Source organism: Lepus europaeus, chromosome 18, assembly GCF_033115175.1.
Source record: "Lepus europaeus isolate LE1 chromosome 18, mLepTim1.pri, whole genome shotgun sequence".
NCBI lineage: Eukaryota > Metazoa > Chordata > Mammalia > Lagomorpha > Leporidae > Lepus > Lepus europaeus.
In genome coordinates this window covers 12,418,052-12,441,655 of record NC_084844.1, presented here as the reverse complement: position 1 = coordinate 12,441,655, position 23,604 = coordinate 12,418,052, and the positions used below count along the sequence as shown (strand labels likewise).

General features: G+C 40.1%; 2 protein-coding genes across 7 annotated transcripts in view; one reads left to right on the top strand and one right to left on the bottom strand.

Annotated features, from left to right (window-relative positions):
- Nucleotides 1-23,604, top strand: part of CEP112 (centrosomal protein 112) — a 516,630-nt gene that overhangs the window by 28,281 nt on the left and 464,745 nt on the right. The window lies entirely within an intron of this gene.
- On the bottom strand, nt 5,462-6,028 carry LOC133777354 (small ribosomal subunit protein eS10-like). Its single transcript, XM_062216895.1, has one exon. The coding sequence runs from the start codon at nt 5,993-5,995 to the stop codon at nt 5,498-5,500; it is 498 nt and encodes a 165-aa protein (XP_062072879.1). The 5' UTR covers nt 5,996-6,028; the 3' UTR covers nt 5,462-5,497.

The following is a 23,604-nucleotide window of genomic DNA, read 5'->3' as shown; positions in this document are numbered from 1 at the left end:
GAACTAGAAATAGAAGAACAGCTAAATGCAAGCTTCTAGAAGGAAATAGTACAGATTATAGAATAGATAAACAAAAGAGGGAATAGGAAAAGAGAAAATTCGTGAAATCAAGAGTTGATTTTTTGAAAAGATCAATAAAACTGAATGGACTTTTAGCTAGATTAGATGGGCTAAGAAAAGAGTAAGACTAAAGTAACCAAAATCAGAAATGGAAGGACATTGCACCAAATCTATAGGAAAAAACAAGTGATTATAGGAGAGTTCTGTGAACAGTTGTTGGATAACTTAGATGAAATGGGCCAGTGTTTCAAACCATACTACCTACCAAGACTGAATCATGAAGAACAGAAAATCTGAACAGCCCATAAATAGTAAGATTGAACTAGTTATCAAAAACCTCTCAACAAAAAAGCCCAAGATTAGAGGATTTCTGGCAAACCTTTCCTTTCCTTTCCTTCCCCTTTCCCTTTCCCTTTCCCTTTCCCTTTCCCTTCCCCTCGCCCTCCTTATTTATTTAAGAGGCCAAGTTAGAGAGGGGGAGAGAGAGAGAGATCTTCCATATGCTGATTCACTACCCAAATGGCTGAGACAGCCAGGGCTGAGCCAGGCTGAAGCCAGGAGCCAAGAGCTTACTCTGGGTCTCCCACATGAGTGCAGGGACCCATGTGATTGGGCAATCTACTGCTTTTCCAGGTACATTAGCAGGGAGCTGGATTGGAACTGGAGCAGCTAGGACTTGAACTGACACCCATAGGGGATGCCAGCAGCTTAACCTGCTATGCTACAACACCAGCCCCTCTCTCGAACATTTAAAGAAAACTTAATTCCATTCCTTCCTCGAAATTTTCCAAAAAATTGAAGAGGAAGGAACAAACCCAGATTCATTTTATGAGGCCAGAATTAACTTGATGCTAATGTCAAACAAAGAAACTACAACAATAGAAATTTATAGGACAATATATGCAGGAATATTGATGCAAAATTCTTAATAGAATACTTGTAAACTGAATTGAACAACACTTAAAAGACTTATCCATTACAAACAAGTGAGGTCTATTCTTGGACTGCAAAGATGGTTTGATGCATGAAAATAAATACACTATACCATGTTAATAGAATGGTGGAACAAACTATACAATTATCCTAATTGATAGGATGAAAGAATTTGACAAAAATTCATGCTTTTTTGGTTAAAAAATAAAAGCACTTGTATTAGGTAAAGAAGAAAACGGCCTCCTCATTAATAGAGGTCATATGTGTAAAGCCTATAATTAACATCATGCCAGCATCAAAAGTTGTGAAAGGATGGAAGCTTTTCCTTTAAAATCAGGAACAAGGATAGTCGTTTTTGTTGTGTGTGTTCAACGTAACACTGGGAAGTCATAACCAAAGCAATTGGCAAAAATAAAAAAGAAAAATGTTTAAAGTGGAAAGGAAGAAGTGAACTTATTTTTGTTCACAAATAACATGAGTTACATGTAGAACACCCTAATAATTCCAGGAAAACTAATAAATGAGTTCAACTTGGATGTTGGATATACAATCAGTTGCATTTTCCTATGCTAACAGTGAACAGTCTGAGAAGGAAATTAAGATATAATGTTATTTGTAATAGCATCAAAAGAATATTTAGAAAAAACTTAAACAAGGAGGTGAAAGTCTTGTAAGCTGAAAACAACAAAACTTCGTTGAGAGAATAAAAGGCATCAATAAAAAGACTTAACCTGTTCATAAATTGGAAAACATGTTTTTTCAGAGATAGGGGAATTCACTGTAAAATTCATATAGGATCTCAGACATTGAATAGCTAAGATAATTTTGAATAAGAATAAAATTCAATTAGTTGCATATCTTAGTTGTTGTGAATTGAGCTGCTATAAACATGGGGGTACAGGTAACTTTCATATGCTGATTTTATTTCCTTTGGGTAAATTTCTAAGGGTGGAATGACTGGGTCATATGATAGATCTATTTTCAGATTTCTGGGGAATGTTCATACTGTTGTCATAATGGTTGAACTACTTTACATTCCCATAAAACAGTGTGTTAGGGTATCTTTCCCCTCACATCCTCACCAGGATTTTTTTTTTAACAGGATGAGGTAAAACCTCATTGTGGTTTTTTTTTTTTTTTTTTTCGTTTCCCTAATGGCTAGTCATCCTGAGTGTCTTTTCATGTTTCTGTTGGCCATTTATATTTTATCCTTGGAAAAATGCTTGTTCATGTTCTTCGCCCATTTCTTAATTGGATTGTTTTGTGTGGGCTTTTTGAGCTCCTTATATCTTCTGGATATTAGTCCTTTATCAAATGTATGATTTGCAAATATTTTCTCCCACTCTGTGGGTCACCTCTTCACTTTTTTTGGATTTATTTGTATGTATCTTGTAAATACAACATTAGAAATATAGTATTTTTTCCCACCACCCCCATCTTCCCACTCACTCCCTCTCTTCCTCCTTCCTCTGCTGTTTGGTCTGAAAAAGAAAAGGAAACAGAAAGAAAGAAAGAAAAAAGAGTGGAGTAAAAAAAACTAAGAACAGTCTAAACAGTCTAAACAAGGGCTGCTCTTTGTTATTGTTTCTCAAAGGTGTTTTCACGTTTTCCCCCATTCTTTTCCCTTCTTCCCTCCCCATTCTTTCCAATCTGAAACTTAAAGAAGAACCCAAGGATGATATATCTTTTGTGAGCTCTTAGACATGACAATAACTTATGAGACATAATAATATCCTCCTTTTAATACACTAAAAGGAAGTGATTCTTGGGAACAAGTTTTCAAGTTTTCCTATTAAGTCTTTTTTTTTTTTTTTTTTTTTTTGACAGGCAGAGTGGACAGTGAGAGAGACAGACAGAAAGGTCTTCCTTTGCCGTTGGTTCACCCTCCAATGGCCACCGCGGCCAGTGCGCTGCAGCCGGCGCACCGCGCTGATCCAATGGCAGGAGCCAGGTGCTTCTCCTGGTCTCCCATGGGGTGCAGGGCCCAAGCACTTGGGCCATCCTCCACTGCACTCCCTGGCCACAGCAGAGAGCTGGCCTGTCTTATTACACAACTCTTTGTGGACAGAGGTCCTGCATGGGAAGTTAGTGCACTGTGATGCTTGTTGTTCATTCATATATTACATCAGTGATCACCCAAGGATCTTGACATGAGCTGCCTTTGCTATGGAAGTCTTTTGAATCCAGTAGCTCAACAAGGCCATAAGCAAAGTGGAAGTTCTCTCCTTCTTTCAGAGGAAAGCGGCTCCTTCTTTGGTGGCCACTTCTTTCCGCTGGGGTCTCACCCACAGGGGTCCTTTATGTAGGACATTTTCCCCCAGAATATCTTGGCTTTCCATGCCTGACATGCTTCCCCTGGGTCTTTCTGCCTGCCTGCCTCCCTCCCTCCCTCCCTCCGTTCCTTCCTTCCTTCCTCCCTTCTTGAAGTCAGAGTTATGCAGAGAGAGAAAGAGAGAGAAGTCTTCCATCTGTCTTTCTGTCAGTTTGTATAATTTTTTATTTGTATTGTACCATTATAATAATAATACTTAAATTTAAAAAAAGCCCCTCACTCTGACACAGTATAGTCAAACTCTCAAAGGTACAATACATTAAGAAAGGAAGGAAAAAGGAGGGAGAGTGGGTAGGGTGAGAAATATTGTGCTTTTAAAACTGTATATATGAAATACATGACTTTTCCCCCTTTATATAAATAAATTAAAGTTAAAATTTAATTTATTTATATAAACAAATTAAGGGAAGACCAAGGGGAAGAGACAGAGAGCAAGAGAGAGAGAAAGAGATGTCTTCTGTTTTCTGGTTCATTCCCCATGTGCCTGTGACAATATGTGGATTTGGGCCCGGCTGAAACTAGGAGGCCAGAACTCAATCTGGGTTTTCCACATTGGTTGCAGGGAGCTAAATACTTGGACTATGACTTGCTGCATCCAAGGAAGTGCATTAGCAGGAAGTTGAAACTGGTGATAAAGCCAGGACTTGAAGCCAGGTACTCCTAAATGTCATTGTAACCACTGTACCAAACACCTGCTGTAATTAATGTCTATTCTGTTCATGTGTGTTTGGTGTTCTATGGGGCTGCTGTATTTGGATATCTGTATCTTTTTCCAGATTGGGGAAGTTTTCAGCTGTTATTGCTTGGAATATGTTTTCTATGCTTTTACTACTATTTTCTTCTTCAGAGACAACAAATATTCAAGTGTTTGTTTAATGGTGTTTAAGACATCTCAGAGTCTGTCTTCATTCTTTTTAAATCTTTGTATGGGATATTTCAAAAGATCTCTCTTCAAGTTCAGATTCTCTTTTTTTTCTGCATGAACTAGTCTATTGTTGAGGCTTTCAATTGTATTTTTTATTTGACTGATTGAGTTCTTCATTTCCAAGATTTCTCTTTTGCTCTTTTTCAAGATCTTTATCTCCTTGCTGGTTTTCTCATTTCTCTCATGCATTGTTATCCCACTTTTGGTCAGTTGCCTATCTATATTTCTTGTATTTGAGAATTCTTATAGTTACTCTTTTGAAAAAAAAAATATTTTAGTCTGGAGTTTATTTTATTTACCAAGCAGTATGCCAGGCTTAACAGGGAGAATATATAGGATTCCATACTTCTTTTTGTGATTTCCATTTTTTCCCCCAAAGAAACCATTTATTTAAGAAGTACAGATTTCAGGTCAGTGCTGCGACTCACTAGGCTAATCCTCTGCCTGCAGCACTGGTACCCTGGGTTCTAGTCCTGATTGGGGCACCGATTCTGTGCCCATTACTCATCTTCCAGTCTAGCTCTCTGCTGTGCCCCAGGAAGGCGGTGGAGGATGGCCCAAGTGCTTGGGCCCTGCACCTGCATGGGAGACCAGGAAGAAGCACCTGGCACCTGGCTTCAGATTGGCGCAGTGCGCTGGCCGTAGCAGCCATTTGGGGGTGAACCAACAGAGAGAGACAGACCTTTCTCTGTCTCTCTCACTGTCTAACTCTGCCTGCCAAAAAAATAAGTACAGATTTCATAAGTACAGCTTTAGGAATATAGTGATTCTTTCCACCGTACCCACCCTCTCATCTCCACTCCCTCCCCACTGGCACCTCCCTCTCCCATTCCCAGTCACATTCTCCATTAAGATTTGTGTTCAATAACTTTTATACACAGAAGACCTATTCTGTACTAAGTAAAGATTTCAACAATTTGCACACACACACATACACAGACAACTGAGAACAAGTTTTATAGTTACCTTTCATAATACAACTCATTGAGGACAGAAGTCCTGCATGGGAAGTTAGTGCACAGTGACCCCTATTGTTAATTTTTTTCAACTTTTATTTAATAAATATAAATTTCCAAAGTACAACTTTTGGATTAGAGCGTCTTTTCCCCCCATAACCTTCCTCCTACCCACAACCATCCCATCTCCCACTCCCTCTCCCATCCCATTCTTCATCAAGATTCATTTTCTTTCTTTTTTTTTTTTTTCTGGCTACAAGTTTATTTAACACAAAATAATCCCCTCCAATTTCACTGGGGTGGCTGACCATGTCCACGACCAAATCCGCCTCTAAACTGGAATTCAGTTGCTGATCCAGCCCCAGCCTCGGCTTTCTTGTCAGCACCAGGGGGCACAGTGCTTCGTCTGTATGTGTCTCTGTCAGCTTCCCCTCTTGTGAGTCTTGCAGGCTGCTCTCCCTCCAGACCTTTAGGCCTAGGCCTGCTGGTCTTGGGTTGGCTGTGGCGCAGGGTGCCAGGCACGATCTTGGGGGGCAGGTGGAGGTAGTCCCGGAGATACTGGATGCCCTCGTTGGTGAGGTACCAGTAGAAGTGTCTCCACGCGAACTGCTCCTTCATGTAGCCTCGAGACTTGAGCGACTGCATGGCCTTCATGACATGGAGGTTGGGCACGTTCTTGTCCGCCAGCTCTGGGTGCTTCAGCATGTGCATGTCCTTTTTGGCTACCATCACCCCCTCCTTGAAGAGGAGTTCGTAAATGGCAATGCGATTCTTCTTGGGCATCAACATTGCGGCGGCTGTAGGGTTCGGAGCCGAGGCCGGAAAGGAAGGACCAAGATTCATTTTCAATTATCTTTTTAAAATTTATTTGACAGGTAGAGTTACAGAGAGAGAGACAGAGAGAAAGGTCTTCCTTCCGTTGGTTCACTCCCCAAATGGCTGCTGTGGCCGGTGCTACGCCGATCCAAAGCCAGGAGCCAGGTGCTTCTTCCTGGTCTCCCACATGGGTGCAGGGGTCCAAGCACTTGGGCCATCTACTGTTCTCCCAGGCCATAGCAGAGAGCTGGACTGGAAGAGGAGCAACCAGGACTAGAACCGGTGCCCATGTGGGATGCCTATGCCACAGGCAGAGGATTCACCAAGTGAGCCATGGTGCTGGCCCCTTCAATTATCTTTATATACAGAAGATCATTTTAGTATATACTAAGTAAAGATTTCAACAGACTCCACTCACACAGACACACAAAGTATAGAGTACTGTTTGAGTAGTAGCTTTACCGTTAATGCGCATAGTACAACAAATTAAGGACAGAGATCCTACATGGGGAGTAGGTGCACAGTGATTCCTGTTGTTGATTTAATAATTGACACTCTTATTTATGACATCAGTAATCAGCCAAGGCTCTCGTCATGAGCTACCAGGGCTATGGAAGCCTGTTGAGTTCATGAACACCAACCTTATTTAGAAAAAGCCATAGTCAGGCCAGCACTGTGGCTCAACAGGCTAATCCTCTGCCTAGCGGCGCCGGCACACCAGGTTCTAGTCTCGTTCGGGGCGCCAGATTCTGTCCCGGTTGCCCTTCTTCCAGGCCAGCTCTCTGCTGTGGCCCGGGAGTAAAGTGGAGGATGGCCCAATTGCTTGGGCCCTGCACCCCATGGGAGACCAGGAGAAGCACCTGGCTCCTGCCTTCGGATCAGCACGGTGCGCCGGCTGCAGCGCACTGGCCGCGGTGGCCATTGGAGGGTGAACCAACGGCAAAGGAAGACCTTTGTCTCTCTCTCTCTCTCACTGTCCACTCTGCCTGTCAAAAATAAAAAAATAAAATAAAAAAAGAAAAAGCCATAGTCAAAGTGAAAGCTCCCACCTCCCTTCAGAGAAAGGTACCTCCTCCTTTGATGGCCCGTTCTTTCTGCTGGGATCTCACTCACAGAGATCTTTCATTTAGGCTTTTTTTTTTCCCCCCACAGTGTCTTTGGCTTTCCTTGCCTGAAATAACTCTCATGGGCTTTTTAGTCAGATCCGAATGCCTTAAGGGCTGATTCTGAGGCAAGAGTGCTATTTAGGACATCTGCCATTCTATGAGTCTGCTGGGTATCTTGCTTCCCATATTGATAGTTCTCTCCTTTTTAATTCTATCAATTATTATTAGCAGACACTAGTCTTGTTTATGTGATCCCTTTGACACTTAATCCTATCCTTATGATTAATTATGAACTTAAAGTGATCACTTTGACTAGTAAGATGGCATTGGTACAGGTCACCTTGATCAGATTGAATTGGAATCCCCTGGCACGTTTCTAGCTCTAGCATTAGGGTAAGTCCAAGTGAGCATGTGTCAAACTGTACATCTCCTCACTCTTTTATTCCCTCTCTTATATTTAACAGGGATCGCTTTTCAGTTAATTTTAAACGCCTAAGGATAATTGTGTGTTAATTAAAGAGTTTGACCAATGGTATTAAGTAGAACAAAAAAAGACTAAAAGGAATAAAATAGTAAGTTGTTCCTTGATAGGACAAGGACTGATCAAGTCATTGTTTCTCATAGTGTCAGTTTCACTTCTACAGCTTTCCTTTTAGATGCTCTGTTAGTCATCACAGATCAGGGAGAACATATGCTATTTGTCCCTCTGGGACTGGCTTATTTCACTCAACATGATGTTTTCCAGATTTCTCCATTTTGTTGCAAATGACCAGATTTCATTTTTTTTGTTTTTGTTTTTGTTTTTTTTACTGCAATATACTATTCTGTAGAGTACATATCCCATAATTTCTTTATCCAATCTTCTGTTGATGGGCATTTACGTTGATTCCATGTCTTAGCTATTGTGAATTGAGCTGCAATAAACATTGAGGTGTAGACAGCTCTTTTATTTGTCAATTTAATTTCCTTTGGGTAAATTCCAAGAAGTGGGATGGGTGGGTCATATGGTAGTGCTATAATCAGGTTTCTGATCAATTTCCAAACTGTCTTCCATAATGGCTTTGCCAGTTTGCACTCCCACCAACAGTGGATTAGTGTCCCTTTTTCCCCACATCCACACCAGCATCTGTTATTAGTTGATTTCTGTATGTAAGTCATTCTAACTGGTGTGAGGTAAAACCTCATGGTGGTTTTGATTTGCACCCTGATTGCTAGTGATCCTGAACATTTTTTCATGTGTCTGTTGGCCGTTTGGGTTTCCTCTTTTGAAAAATGTCTATTTAGGTCCTTGGCCCATCTCTTAAGTGGGTTGTTTGATTTGTTGTTGTGGAGTTACTTGATCTCTGTAGATTCTGGTTATTAAACCTTTATTGGTTGCATAATTTATAAATTTTTTCTGTTGGTTGCCTCTTCACTTTCCTGTTTCTTTTGCAGTACAGAAACTTCTCTACTTGGTGTAATCCCAATTGTTAATTTTGACTTTGATTACCTGTGCCTCTGGGTCTTCTCCAAGAAGTCTTCGTCTGTGCCTAATTTTGCAGGGTTTCTCCGATGTTCTCTAATAATTTGATGGTGTTGGGTACTAGATTTAGATCTTTAATCCACGTTGAGTGGATTTTTGTGTAAGGTGTAAGATAGGGGTCTTGTTTCATGCTTCTGCACATGAAAATCCAGTTTTCCCAGCACCATTTGTTGAATAGACTGTCCTTGCTCCAGGAATTGGTTTTAGATCCTTGATCAGGTATAAGTTGGCTATAGATGTTTGGATTGATTTATGGCGTTTCTTTTTTCTTTTTTTTTTGACAGGCAGAGTGGACAGTGAGAAAGAGAGACAGAGAGAAAGGTCTTCCTTTACCGTTGGTTCACCCTCCAATGTCCACTGCGGCCGGCACTCTGCGGCTGGCGCATCGAGCTGATCCGAAGGCAGGAGCCAGGTGCTTCTCCTGGTTTCCCATGGGGTGCAGGGCCCAAGCAATTGAGCCATCCTCCACTTTACTCCCGGGCCACAGCAGAGAGCTGGACTGGAAGAGGGACAGAATCTGGCGCCCTGACCGGGACTAGAACCCGGTGTGCCAGCACCGCAGGTGGAGGATTAGCCTATTGAGCCATGGCGCGGCTCTGTTGTTTCTATTCTGTTCCATTGGTCTATCCATCTGTTTCTGTATCAGTACCATGCTGTTTGGATTATAAATGTCTTATAGTATGTCTTCAAATCTGGTATTGTGATGCCTCCGGCTTTGTTTTTGTTGTACAAGATTGCTTTAGCTATTTGAGGTTTCCTCTGCCTCCATATGAATTCCAGCATCATTTCTTCCAGATCTGAGAAGAATGCCTTTGGTATTTTGATTGGTATCGCATTGAATCTATAAATTGCTTTTGGGAGAATGGACATTTTGATGATATTGATTCTTCTAGTCTATGAGCATGGAAGATTTTTCCATTTTTTGGTATCCTCTTCTATTTCTTTCTTTAAGGTTTTGTAATTTTCATCGTAAAGATCTTTGGCATCCTTTGTTAAGTTTATCCTAAGGTATTTGATTGTTTTTGTAGCTATTGTGAATGGAATTGATGTTAGAAGTTCTTTCTCAGCTGTGGTATTGCCTCTGTATACAAAGGCTGTTGATTTTTGTGCATTGATTTTATATCCTGCTACTTTGCCAAACTCTTCTATGAGTTCCAATAGTCTCTTAATGGAGTTCTTTGGATCCCCTAAGTAAAGAATCATATCTTCTGCAAAGAGGGATAGTTTGAGTTCTTCCTTCCCAATTTGTATCCCTTTAATTTCTTTTTCTTGCCTAATGGTTCTGGCTAAAACTTCCAGTACTCTATTGAATAGCAATGGTGAGAGTGGGCATCCCTGTCTGGTACCAGATATCAGTGGAAATGCTTCCAACTTTTCCCCATTCAATAGGATGCTGGCTGTGGGTTTTTCATAAATTGCTTTGATTGTATTGAGGAATGTTCCTTCTATACCCAGTTTGCTTAGGGTTTTCATCATGAAAGGGTGTTGTATTTTATCAAATGCTCTTTCTGCATCTATTGAGACAATATGGTTTTTCTTCTGCAGTTTGTTAATGTGGTATTTCACATTGATTGATTTGTGAACGTTGAACCATCCCTGCATACCAGGGATAAATCCAACTTGGTCTGGATGGGTGATCTTTCTGATGTGTTGTTGCATTCTATTGGCCAGAATTTTATTGAGGATTTTTGTGTCTATGTTCATCAGGGATATTGGTCTGTAATTCTCTTTCTCTGTTGCATCTTTTTCAGGTTTTGTAATTAAGGTGATGCTGACTTCATAGAAAGAATTTGAGAGGATTCTCTCTCTTTTAATAATTTTGAATAACTTGAGAAGAATTGGAGTTAGTTCTTTTAATGTCTGGTAGAATTCAGCAGTGAATCCATCTGGTCCTGGGCTTTTCTTTGTTGGGAGGACCTTTATTTCTGATTCAATTTCTGACTCAGTTATGGGTCTGTTTCGGTTTTCTATGTCTTCATGGTTCAATTTAGGTATGTGTCCAGGAATCTGTCCATTTCTGATAGAGTTCCCTGTTTACTGGCATACAACTCTTTCTAGTAATTTCTGATGACTCTATTTCTGTGGTGTCTGTTGTTACATTCCCTTTTTCACCTCTGATTTTATTGATTTGGGTCTTTTCTCTCCTATTTTTAGTTAGTTGGGCCAATGGTGTTTTAATTTTATTTATTTTTTCAAAAAAACAACTCTTCGTTGTGCTGATCTTTTGTAATTTCTGTTGATTTCTTCTCTAATTATTTCTCTTCTACTAGTTTTGGGTCTGGTTTGCTGCAGTTTTTCTAGATCCTTGAGATGCATTGATAGCTCATTTGTTTGGTGCCTTTCCAATTTCTTGATGTAGACACCTATTGCTATAAACTTTCCTCTTAACACTGCTTTTGCTCTATCCCGTAAGTTTTGATACGTTGTGTTGTTATCTTCATTTGCTTCCAGAAAGTTTTTGATTTCTATTTTGGTTTCATCTATGACCCAATGTTCATTTAGGAGCATGTTGTTCAGTCTCCATGTGTTTGCAAATGCTCTAGGGATTCCTGAGTTGCTAATTTCCAGCTTCATTCCTTTGTTGTCTGAGAAGATTCATGATATGATTTCAATTCTTTTGAATTTGCTGAGACTTGCTTTATGGCCTATTATGTGGTCAATCCTGGAGTAAGTTCCATGTACTGCTGAGAAGAATGTGTGTTCTTCAAGTGTAGGATGAAAAGTTCTGTAGATATCTGTTAGATCCATTTGATCTATAGTGTCGATTAAGTCTGCTGTTTCCTTGTTGATCTTCTGTCTGGTTGATCTGTTTATTGCTGAAAGTGGAGTATTGAAGTCCACCATTACTACTGTATTGGAGTCTAAGTCTCCCTTTAAGTTCCTTAACATATCTTTTAAATAACCCGGCACCCTGTAATTAGGTGCATATACATTTATAATAGTTACCTCTTCCTGTTGAACTGATCCATTAATCATTATATGGTGCCCCTCTCTGTCTCTCTTAATAGTTTTTGTCTGATATTAAGATGGCTATGTCAGCTCTTTTTTGGTTTTTGTTGGCATGGAATATCTTTTTCCAACCTTTCACTTTCAGTCTGCATGCACCTTTATTGGAAAGATGTGTTTCATGTAAGCAGCAAATAGATGGGTTTTGTGTTTTCAATCCATTCAGCCAGTCTGTGTCTTTTAACTGCAGAGTTGAGGCCATTTACATTCAAAGTGACTATAAGTAGTGACGTTGCCCTACTAGTTTTCCAAAGATATTTCTAATATACACTTTGAACTCCCTGTGATCTTTTATTGAGAGATTTTCTTCCTTTACCTTCTTTTGTATTGACCATGTTTCTGTGTTTCTGCATGTAACACATTTTTAAGCATCTTTTGCAGGGCTGGACAAATGGTGACAAATTCTTTCAATTTCTGTTTGTTATGAAAGGTCTTTATTTCACCTTCATTCACAAATGAGAACTTTGGAAGATATAATATTCTGGGCTCGCAGTTGTTTTCTCTTAGTACTTGGGCTATCTCTCGCCATTCCCTCCTAGCCTGTATGGTTTCTGTTGAGAAGTTTGCTGTGAGCCTAATTGGAGATCTTCTGAGAGTAATCTGACGTTTCTCTCTTGCACATTTTAGAATGTTTTCTTTATGTTTCACTGTGGTGAGTTCGATTACAATGTGTCATGGTGAGGATCTCTTTTGGTCATGTTTATTGGGAGTTTTGTGTGCTTTCTGGACTTGGATGTCTCTCTCTTTCTCCAACCCCGGGAAGTTTTCTGCTAGTATCTCACTTAAAAGGCCTTCTAATCCTTTCTCTCTCTCTCCATGCCTTCAGGAACTCCTAGAACTCGAATGTTGAGTTTTTTAATAGTATCCTGTAGATTCCCAACAATATTTTTTAGATTTCTAATATCCTCTTCTTTTCTTTGGTTTGACTATATACTTTCCTGTGCTCTGTCTTTTAAGTCTGATATTCTCTCTTCTGCCTCACTGATTCTGTTTTTAAGGCTCTCAAATGTGTTTTTTATTTGTTATATTGAATTCTTCATTTCATTTTGATTTCTCTTCACTATCACAACTTCATGTTCTACTAGTTTCTTCATTTCATTTTGATTCCTCCTTAAAATTTCATTTTCACAAGAGAGATTTTCTGTCATGTTTTGCATGGATTTCAGTAGTTCATACATTTGTTTTTGATTACTTCTAAATATTCTTATCATAAATTTTTTGAGTCCATTTTTTGCATTTCTTCTATCTCATCATCATAATCTTGTATTGGAGTGTCATGTTCTTTTGGGAGCATCATGTTGTCTTCCTTGTTTTTGTTTCCTCGGTTTTTGCATTTTTTGTTTGGCATTGTGGAGATATTCTTTGGTTGCTTTTTTTTTTTTTTTCACTGTGGTGGCTTTTCTCGTTATACTATGACTCTAGATTAAGTGGACTGTCTGCTTTTGTGAATCTCTAGAGGCTTGTGGTGGGTGTGGCCAGAGAGCTCTGTTCAGTTCTTCAGGGTTAAGGGTGTGCCAAAGGTGACACACCCAGGTTTGGCTTGGTAAATGTTTTTTCTCTCTCTCTTTTATTCAGAAGGGAAGTAATTTCACTCAGCTGAGCTCTTCTTCTGGATGGCGATCAGTGCCTGAGCGCTAGCCCCAGTGGGTATAATATTCGTGTGCTCTGTCCCAAGGACCACACAAAGGATCTGTATTGTCCTCAGTGTAAGCTCAGATTCCCCCAAAATGTCTCTCACTGGGTAGCCAAGGCCTCCCGAGCTTGTGGCATCTCCCACTGAGACTACTCATGTCTCAGCAACACTGTGAGTTTTCCCATACACCTTCAGTTTTTTTTTTTTCCACAGTCCCATTTCATAAGGTCCACACATTCACTAGGTCTTATTCTCCTATTATTACTGCCCACCAGAGTCAGGTTTTTCTGCTTGGCTGAGGGTGGGCACAGCCCCGAGCTGGAACAGCTGTTATGTATGTCCAAAGTGGCACCTACTCTATTGTCTTGCACCCCTTTGTAAGGTGAGTGGAGAGAGAATCGTGTCTGTACCATCCCTTTTATTTATTTATTTTCTTTCCTCCTGTTAGGCTGGTGTGCTTTCCCCCCTGGGGCTTCAAGTCTCATTCCCTGTAGGCTCTTCCTGCCATTTTTCTGCCAGTGTCTCGGGCTACTGTGGTTTTGTCTCACCTATCTTTCCAGCAGCTGGGATTCCGAGCTGTGGGTGCCTGTGCCCTCCATGTAGATCCACCGTGTCCTTCTAATTCTGGAAGAGTTTCCTCTGCCACTTTTTCCCTAACTCTTCCCTTAGACTATACTATCTCCATTTTTATTAAACTATCTTTTCTTGGACTATCAGTGAGCTCCCTCCCTATTCCACCATCTTGGACCCCTATTGTTAATTTAACAATTAACACTCTTACTTATGATATCAGTGATCCCTCGAGGCTCTTGATGTGAGCTGCCAAGGCTAAGGAAGCCTTTTGAATCCACAATCTCTGTCAGTATTTAGACAAGGCCATAGCAAAGTGGAAGTTCTCTCCTCCCTTCAGAGAAAAATACATCCTTCTTTGCTGGCCACTTCTTTCCACTGGAGTCTCTCACAGATACTCTTCATGTAGGACTTTTTTTTTTTTTGCCACAATGTCTTGGATTTTCATCCCTGAAATGCTCTCTTGGGCTTTTCATTCAGATCAGAATGCCTTAAGGGCCCATTCTGAGGTCAGAGTGCTATTTAAAGCAGTTGTCATTCTAGGCGTCTGCTCTGTGAACTGCTTCCCATGTTGGAACATTCTCTCCCTTTTAATTATATTTTTATTACCAGACATTTGATCTTATTTATATGATCCGTATAACACTTACTACTATCTAATGATCACTTTAACACTTAAGATGGCATTTTTATCACCCAGCTTAATGGGATTTGGGGTCCCATGGCAAGTTTTTAAGCTGTACCCATAAAAATAAGTCTATAGGAATGTATGCAGAACTATACAGCTTTATAGTTACAAACATCTTCCTCCCTCTGTTATTCCCACTCTTATTTGAATTTTTTATCAAGACTTTTGTAGTCATCTTTTCTTGGGATTTTGTTCCTGAAGTGTTACTTTTTTGTTCAGTCATATTTTCTTACTTTGTCATGTTTACTGTGTCTCTATGTTCATATCTGTATTTGGTAAATCAATTGTCTCTATAACTTTTATTTCTGTTTTTAAGAATGTTTACTTATTTCAAAGGCAGGTCAACAGAGAGATAGAGATAATGATCTTCCATCTGCTGGTTCACACTTCTAGTGTCTGCAACAATTGGCACCGGTCTAGACCAAAGCTAGAAGTCAGGAACTGCATCTGGATCTCCCACATGGATGGCAGGGACCCAAGTACCGAACCATCATCTAGTGCCTCATAAGGGTGTACATTAACAGAAGCTGGATTGGAAGGGAAGGTGAGCCTTGATCCCAGGTATTTGACCAAGACCAGTGCAGCACAGGGATAGGATCAAGGCCCATGTTGCTATTGGCTGTCTGATATTGAGGTGGACTTGATGCCCAGTCCTGCTGCAGTCAGCCACAGGTGATGCTGTCCAGGATATAAGTCTAATTGACTACCCTCAGAGGTTTCCATTTGGCACTGGGGCAAGTATGGAGGCTCTGTCTATAGGCACTAGCCTAGAAATAGGGACTTTTGGGATCTTTCTAGTGTTGATTTTACTGGCCTTATGCTGAATGACTTAAACCTCAGTAGCTAGAGACTTGCTCATTGCTTTGTGCCCCAGGTTGGGAGAGGAGGGATGGTGAAAGCCGTCCCTTAGCCACCAAAGATGGCTTGGACCAACGGGTTGGACCAATGTCTCACAGCTACTGGCCACTATGCTGTCTTGCTGATACATGCCAGGCCTGCAGAAGGCTTAGAGGGATGCAAGCTGAAACCTGAGTCCATATTCCCAGGATATAGATCTCTTGCCTGATGCATAGGCAGCCTAGAGCTTTGGTCTGTGAATACTGGCCTAGGGGTAAGGGCTTCTGTAATCTTTCTGGTTCTGGGTCTCACTGTAAGCAGGGATGGCACTGAGCTATAGAGGGCAAGCCCTTAGCTCACTTTCCTGCCCTACACTCTTGTGGTTGAAGATTTAGTCCTTGTCTGCCTAAGGTTGGGGGATGGGTGATGGAGGCAGTTCCTTGACTGCCCAGGCTTAGTTGGCAGTGTTACAGACCAAAATGAGTCCATTCTGCTGGGTGCTGGTCTCCTCCTGAAGTCAGAGAAAATCTAGAGACTGCATCTACAAGCACTGGTTTGGGGCTACAGGCCTTTGGTGTTGTCACTGTAGCAGGCCTGACATTGAGCTTAGTTTTCTGCCCTACTCCCCAGTGGCTGGAGTTCACTTGCTCCACTGTCTCTTGGAGGTTGGGTGAAAGGTGGTGGTGGTGAACCCTTGCTACCTGTTTCAGGAGACTACAAAGGTTTAGCCTGTAGGTATGGCCTTAGGGCGGGGCTATGAGGCTCTGTCTGGCACTGGGTTTCATCCTATAAGACCTGGTGCTGGGTTTTAGATACAAGGTCTGGGCTCAATTCCATCACTCTTCTGCAAGATGGAGGCAGTGTGTATGGTTGCATATATATTCATAATTTTAATTTTAATTTGTTTAATTGGTCCTATTTTCCTTATATAGGACCTTCTTTGTCTCTATATGGTTTGTGACTTAAAATCCATTGTGTCTGATGTGGGTGTAGCTACTCTCACTTGCTTTTGGTTTCCATTTGCAAGTTACCCCTTGAGGCTGCACTACTTGGAGCTGGGGGAGGAGTGACTTGTACCACTCCCTCCTTTCTGCCTTCCTCAATGCATCTTTTCTTCCTATTATAATAAAACCAGACATGTGGACTTTCACTGGGCTCCATTAGTTCTTGGTGCACACATAACTTCAAATTGCTGTCTCTGTGGGGAGCCTCTTGTCAGCCACCATCTTGCTCTGACTCAGAGCACCTCTGCTCAGATTGTATATTGTCATGGTTCAGTTTTGATAGCTTATATATGTCCAGAATTCTATCTATTTCTTTTAGCTTTTCCAATTTGTTGGTATATGAGGGTATTTTACAAAATTCATGGAAAAATGCATATTCTGAAAAAATTATGTATGGAATTCAGAAGTTTTTTACACAAAAGTTACAAACCTTGTCTTTGAATTCTTTTTCCGTGAACTTTATGAAGTACACTATAATTGTTAATAATAGTCCCTGGTGATCTTTTATGTGTTTGCAGCATTGATTGTAATTTCTTATTTTAATTCTTTTATTTGTTTGGGTCTCTCTTATTTTTTTCTTGGTTAGTCTAGCTAAGATTTGTTGATTATTTTTAATCTTTTCATAAAACCAATTCTTTTGTTCATTGTTCTTTTGTCTTTTTTTAGTCCATTTCTTTTATTTCTCTTTTCATGGTCCTACTAATTTTGGTTTGTGTGTGTGTGTGTTTGTGTTTTAAAGATTTATTTATTTGAAAGTTAGAGTTACACAGAGAGAAGGAGAGGCAGAGAGAGAAAGAGAGAGAGGTCTTCCATCTGCTGCTTCACTCCCCAGATGGCTGCAATGGCTGGAGCTGAGCTGATCCAAAGCCAGGAGCCAGGAGCTTTTCCAGGTTTCCCACGGAGGTGCAGGGGCCCAAAGATTTGGGCATCTTCTAGTGCTTTCCCAGGCCTTATTTGAGAGCTGGATCAGAAATGGAGCAGGTGGGACTCATATGGGATGCCGGCACTGCAGGCAGCAGCTTTACCCGCTGTGCCACAGCACCGGCCTCTGGTTTGTTCTTGCTTCCTTAGATCCTTGAGCTTTTTTTTTTTTTTTTAATTTTTTTTAAATGTTTCTATATTTTAAAATATAGGCACTTGTTGCTATTAGATTCCTTTTAGTACTGCTTTTACTATTTTCTGTAGGTCTTGACATGTTCTGTTTTCATTTTCATTTGTTTCAAATAATTTTTAAATTTCTCTTTGTCACTCAAGAGAATGTATAATTATTCACTAAAGAGAGACTTTTTAGTCACTTGAGAGAATGTTTTTTGTTTTTTGTTTTTTTTTTGACAGGCAGAGTGGATAGTGAGAGGGAGAGACAGAGAGAAAGGTCTTCCTTTTTGCCGTTGGTTCACTTTCCAATGGCCGCTGCGGCAGGCGCTTCGCGCTGATCCGAAGCCAGGAGCCAGGTGCTTCTCCTGGTCTCCCATGCGGGTGCAGGGCCCAAGGACTTGGGCCATCCTCCACTGCCTTCCCGGGCCATAGCAGAGAGCTGGCCTGGAAGAGGGGCAACCGGGATACAATCCGGCGCCCCAACCGGGACTAGAACCTGGTGTGCCAGCGCCGCAAGGCGGAGGATTAGCCTGTTAAGCCACGGCGCCAGCCTTGAGAGAATGTTTAACCCATTCAGCTCTTAAGACAATATTTAATTTTCTTTTAATAATTTCCAAAGTTTCTCTTGTTGCTGATTTCTAGCTTTATTCCACTGTGGCCAAATAAGATTCATACTATGATTTCAATTTTTAAAAATTTGCACAACTTTGTTTTGCACTCTAACGTAAGGTCTATACTGAAGGATGTTCCATGTGCTGATGAGAAGACTGTGTATGCTCTTGGATAAAATGCTTTATAAAGATCTGCTAGGCCTGTTAGGTCTACACTTTAACTGCAGTGTTTCTTCCCTCCTGTCTTTGTGGTGTTTGTTCTGGGTGGTCTGTCCTTTGATGAGAGTGGGGTGTTGAAGTACCCGATTAGTGTGGTGTTAGAATCTCTCTCTCCTCTGCAGTGCTAATGCTTGCTGCCTGTCGTTGGGTGCTTCAGCACTGGGAGCAAGTCTGGCCTCTCCAGAGGTGGTCTTCCTTTCCATCAGGGTGACCAGTCTTCTTATGTGGTTCTTACGGCTTCCAGAGATGAGAGAAGCCTCTGGGTTATCTGAAGACCTGGAACTGGAACTAGAAGAGTGGCTATTTGCTGAATTCTGAGTAAAGTGAGTCACAGTCCCAGCTTGGATATAGTGTAGAAGGGAATAGTTAGAGGTGCGAAAACTGGGATATGTGATTCGTTGGGCCTGTCTTTGGAATATATTTACCACATGGCCCTAATAGAAAGTCTCAATTTAATTACCAAGCCAACATAAGCTTGGTTAAGTCACAGTTTTGATGCCATGCCTGTGTCCTTTGCCTTTCTTAGACATATAGCCTCTTATAAGCCTTTCATGTCAGAAGTGGTCATCAGCACTTATTTCCAGCTTCTTTTCAAGACTGGGGAACTCCAGTTCCACATCTGGCTTCTTGGTGAGTTTGACTTTGCTTTCCTACTTTGAAATGGCAGGTGGATTTTTAATTAACTCTTGTTTCTCAGTTGTCTTATTTCCTACCATCTCTGGTTGTTTCTGGAATCAGAGATTGTCGACCCTCAGTTTCCATCATTTTCATTGTGTTACCTTTTTATCTTGGTTAAAATGTTGTAGTAAGCTCATTTGTGCATCTGATGCAGTCAATGGCATTGTTAAAACTATTTTTTGATTGTTTCCTACTTCTGTTCTTTTTTATTTCTGCCTTCTGGAGTTCATATTTTATCCTCGAGTGATTTTCAACCTATAGTCTTCATCTCTTATACTTTCATTCATTTTTTCCTTTTTCAGAGAATTTCTTGATTTATTTTTTAATTCACTGATTTGATTTTCTGCTATATTTAATCTGCCATTTTCTTTCATTGTGGCTTTGAAATTGGATAATCAATGTTTTTCATCTGTAGGCATATTTTTTATGATCACAGAGTGCTCATTTCCTTTTCACATATTAAGTGTCCAGTTCAATCATGTTGAGAATACAAATTTTATATTTCAGTGTTTCCCTAATTTTATATATGCTTATTTTTTCTTTTTATTGTGGCAAAAATCCAGAATGTGAAATTCATCTTCTTGACAAAATTTTAAGTAGGTAGCAGTGTTGTAAATTATAATTACAATGTTGCACAGCAGATCTCTAGAACTTTTTCAGAATCTTTATGCATTGAAAAGTGTTCCCTTCCCACAAGCCTCTGGTGTTCTGCTTCTGTGGGTTTGAGCACTCTAGTTATCTCATGGAAGTAGAATTAGCCAGTGTTTATCTTATTATTCATTCAGGATGAATTCTAGGTTCATCTGTATTGCCATATATGATAGTATTTTCTTTCTGTTGAGGCTGAGTACTATTTTATCATATATATATATACCACATTTCATTTATCTATTCATTGTGAGTGAACATTTAGGCTGCTTCCATTTCAACTACTGTGAATGATGAATGCTATACTGAACATTGGAGTGCAGATACCTCTTTGAGATCCTGACTTCATTTCCTATGGCTGTGTAACCAGAAAAGAGATTGCTAATTTATAAGGTAGTTCTAGTTTTGATTTTTTGAGGAACTTCCATACTGTTTTTCATACTATGTAGGCCAGCTTATGTTCCCACCGACAGTGTACAAGAGTTTGCATTCCTCCACATCATTGCCAACACTTGTTTTTGTTCTTTTTGATAATAGTTATATGATAGGTGTAGGTGATATCTTGTTGTGAGTTCCAGTTTCCTGATGATTAATGATGTTGAGGATTCTTCAAATTTGTGCATCTACTTGGGAGTTTTTAAAATACAGGTCTTGGGGCCAATGCTGTGGTATAGAAGGCTAAGCCTCCACCTGTGGTGCCGGCATCCCATTATGGATGCTGGTTGAAGTCCCAGCTGCTCCTCTTCCTATCTAGCTCTCTGCTTGTGGCCTAGGAAAGCAATGAAAGGTGGCCCAAATGCTTGGGCCTCTGCACCCATGTAGGAGACCTGGAAGAAGCTCCTGACTCCTGGCTTCAGATCGGCTCAGCTCCAGCCATTGTGGCCAACTGGGAAGTGAACCAGCCGATGGAAGACTTTCCTGTCTCTCCCTCTTGGTCTGTAACTCTGCCTCTCAAATAAATAAATAAAATCTTTAAAAAAAGTCAGTAAGTCTTTTGCCTGTTTGGTTAAATTTATTCATAAGTATTTTATTGTTTTTGATACTATTTTAAATACAATTGTTTCCTTCATTTATTTTTTAGAATTTATTTATTTCACTTGAAAGGCAGAGTTACAGAGAGAAAGAGAGACAGAGAAAGACAGATTTCCATCTGCTGGTTTGCTCCCCAAATGGCTGCGGTGGTTGGGGCTGGGCCAGCCTGAAACCAGGAGTCAGAAGCTTCATCCGGGTTTCTCACCAGAGCACAGAAACCTAGGGACTTGGGCCATCTTCTGCTGCTTTCCTAGGTGCATTACCAGATAGTTGGATTGGAAGGGGAGCAGCTGGGACTTGAACCAGTGCCCACATGGGATGCTGGCATCACAGGTAGTGTCTTAATCTGCTGGGTCACAACACTGGCCCCCCGTCGCTTCTTTTTATATAGTTTGTTATTAGTGTGTAGAAACACTGATGCTTCTTGTATTATAGTTTTATACTTCGTACCTTTGCTAAATTCTTTTATTCTAATGATTTTTTAAATGAAGTCTTTAGGGTTTTCTACATTTAAGAGCATGTCATTTTCAAACAGAGGTGATTTTACTTCGTTTTTTCTGATTTGGATACCTTTTATTTCTTTCTCAATTGATCTGTCTCAGACTTTAAATACTATGTTGAATAGAAGTGTTAAAAGTGAACAGCCTTGTCTTGTTCCTGATCTTAAAGGAATTGCTTTTAGCTTTTCACTGCTGAGTGTTATGTTAGCCTTGGGCTTGTCATATATGGCTTAAAGTTTTCTGAGTTATATTCCTTTTCTACCTAATTTATAGAGTTTTTATTATGAAAATGCATTAAATTTTGTTGGATGTTCTCTCTGCATTGATTTAGATGATTGCACACATTTTATTCTTTTTTCTGTTAATGTAGTATATTACATTTATTATTTAGGATGTGTTTTACAATCCTAGCAACATGGAGATAAATCCCTCTTGATCATGATGTATGATTCTTTTTAACATGGTTTTGAATTAGATTTGCTGGTGTTTTGTTGAGGATATTTACATATGTATTCATCAGAGATACTGGCCTATAGTTTTCTTATGTCATAGTGTTCTGTCATGTTTGGATACTAGGGTAATTTTGGATTTGTAAAATGAGTTTGAAAGTATTCCTTCCTCTTCGTTTTCTTGGATATCGTTGAGGTGGATTGGTGTTAATTTTTTTTTAGAGATTTTTTATTTATTTATTTGAGAGGTAGAGTTACAGATAGTGAGAGGGAGGGAGAGAGAGAGAAAGGTCTTCCCTCTGTTGGTCCCTTCCCCAGATGCCCCAACGGCTGGAGCTGTGCCAATCCAAAGCCAGGAGCCAGGTGCTTCTCCTGGTCTCCCATGCGGGTGCAGGGGCCCAAGCACTGGGCCAACCTCCACTACCTTCCCAGGCCACAGCAAAGAGCTTGATTGGAAGAGGGGCAGCCAGGACTAGAACTGGTGCCCATATGGGATGTGGGTGCCGCAGGCAGAGGACTAACCTACTGCGGTGTGGAGCCAGTCCTGGTGTTAATTTTTTATGTAGAATTAACCAGGTAGAATTCACCAGGGAAGCAACTTGGTCCTGAGCTTTTCTTTGTTGGAAGTTTTTGATGGCTGATTGATCTCCTTATTAGTTACTAGTCTGTTCAGATTTTCTATTTCTTTATGATTCAGTATTAGTTGCTTATGTCTTTTGAAGAGTTTTTCTATTTTATCTAGGTTGTCCAATATATTGCGTATGATTTATAATACTTTCATTTCTCTTGGATTGGTTATAATATCCCCTATTCCATTTCTGACTTTAGTTGAGTGTTCTGTTTTTCTTAGTCATTATAACATAAAGATTTGTCAATTTTGTTGATCTTTTGAAAACAACCTACTCTTTATTTTACTGATTATTGATTTTTCTGTTCCCTCTTAAGCTTATCTCTGCTGTAATCTTTATTATTTCCTTTCTTCCTATAGTTTTGCATTTCTTTTATTTCTAGTTCCTTTAGATGTAAATCTAAGTAGTTGATTTGAGATTTTTCTTTTTGTAATGTAAGTACTTAAGAGTTAAAAATTTTCGCTTTAGCAGTGTTTTTGCTGGTCCCATGTATCTTGTACATGTATATGTAATGCATTTTTGTTTTCATTTGTGTCAGAGTATATTTGAATTTTATTTGTAATTTATTCTTTGGTCCATTGGCTAATTAAGATTATGTTGTTTAATTTCCATGTAGTTATGCACTTAACGTTGCCTTTTTGTTAATTACTTCCTGACTAGTTTGTAGTTCTTCTGTATCTTTCTCTTTGTTTTTCTTTGTGATTTGATGATTTTTGATTGTGGTATGACTTGATTTCTTTTTATATTTTGTGTATCTACTATATTAAAATTTTATGTTTCAATGACACATAAATTATATTTTAGTTATTTTTTTAACTTTTTTTTTTTATTTGACAGATAGAGTTAGACAGTGTGAGAGAGAGACAGAGAGAAAGGTCTTCCATTGGTTCATCTCCCAAATGGCCACTACAGCTGGAGCTATGCTGATCTGAAGCCAGGAGCCAGGTGCTTCTTCCTGGTCTCCCATGTGGGTGCAGGTACCCAAGCACTTGGGCCATCCTCCACTGCCATCCCGGGCCACAGCAGAGAGCTGGACTGGAAGAGGAGCAACCGGGACTAGAACCCGTTGCCTGTATGGGATGCCGGTGCCGCAGGCAGAGGATTAACCAAGTGAGCCACGGCGCCGGCCCCTATATTTTAGTTATTAACAGTCTAAAATAGTCTCCCCATATCCATGATTTCATATTCCACGGTTTTGGGTACCTGGGGTTATCTGTGGTCTGAAAATACTAAATGGAAAATTCCAGAAATAAATAATTGATGAATTTTAAGTTGTGTGCCATTCTCAGTAGCATGATAACATCTCAGTCCATTCTGCTGCTCCTTCCCAGGACGTGTATCATTTTGTCAGGTTT

What these genes read in the sequence shown, in the direction of transcription:
- LOC133777354 (XM_062216895.1), bottom strand. Translation starts at nt 5,995, where the DNA reads ATGTTGATGCCCAAGAAGAATCGCATTGCCATTTACGAACTCCTCTTC.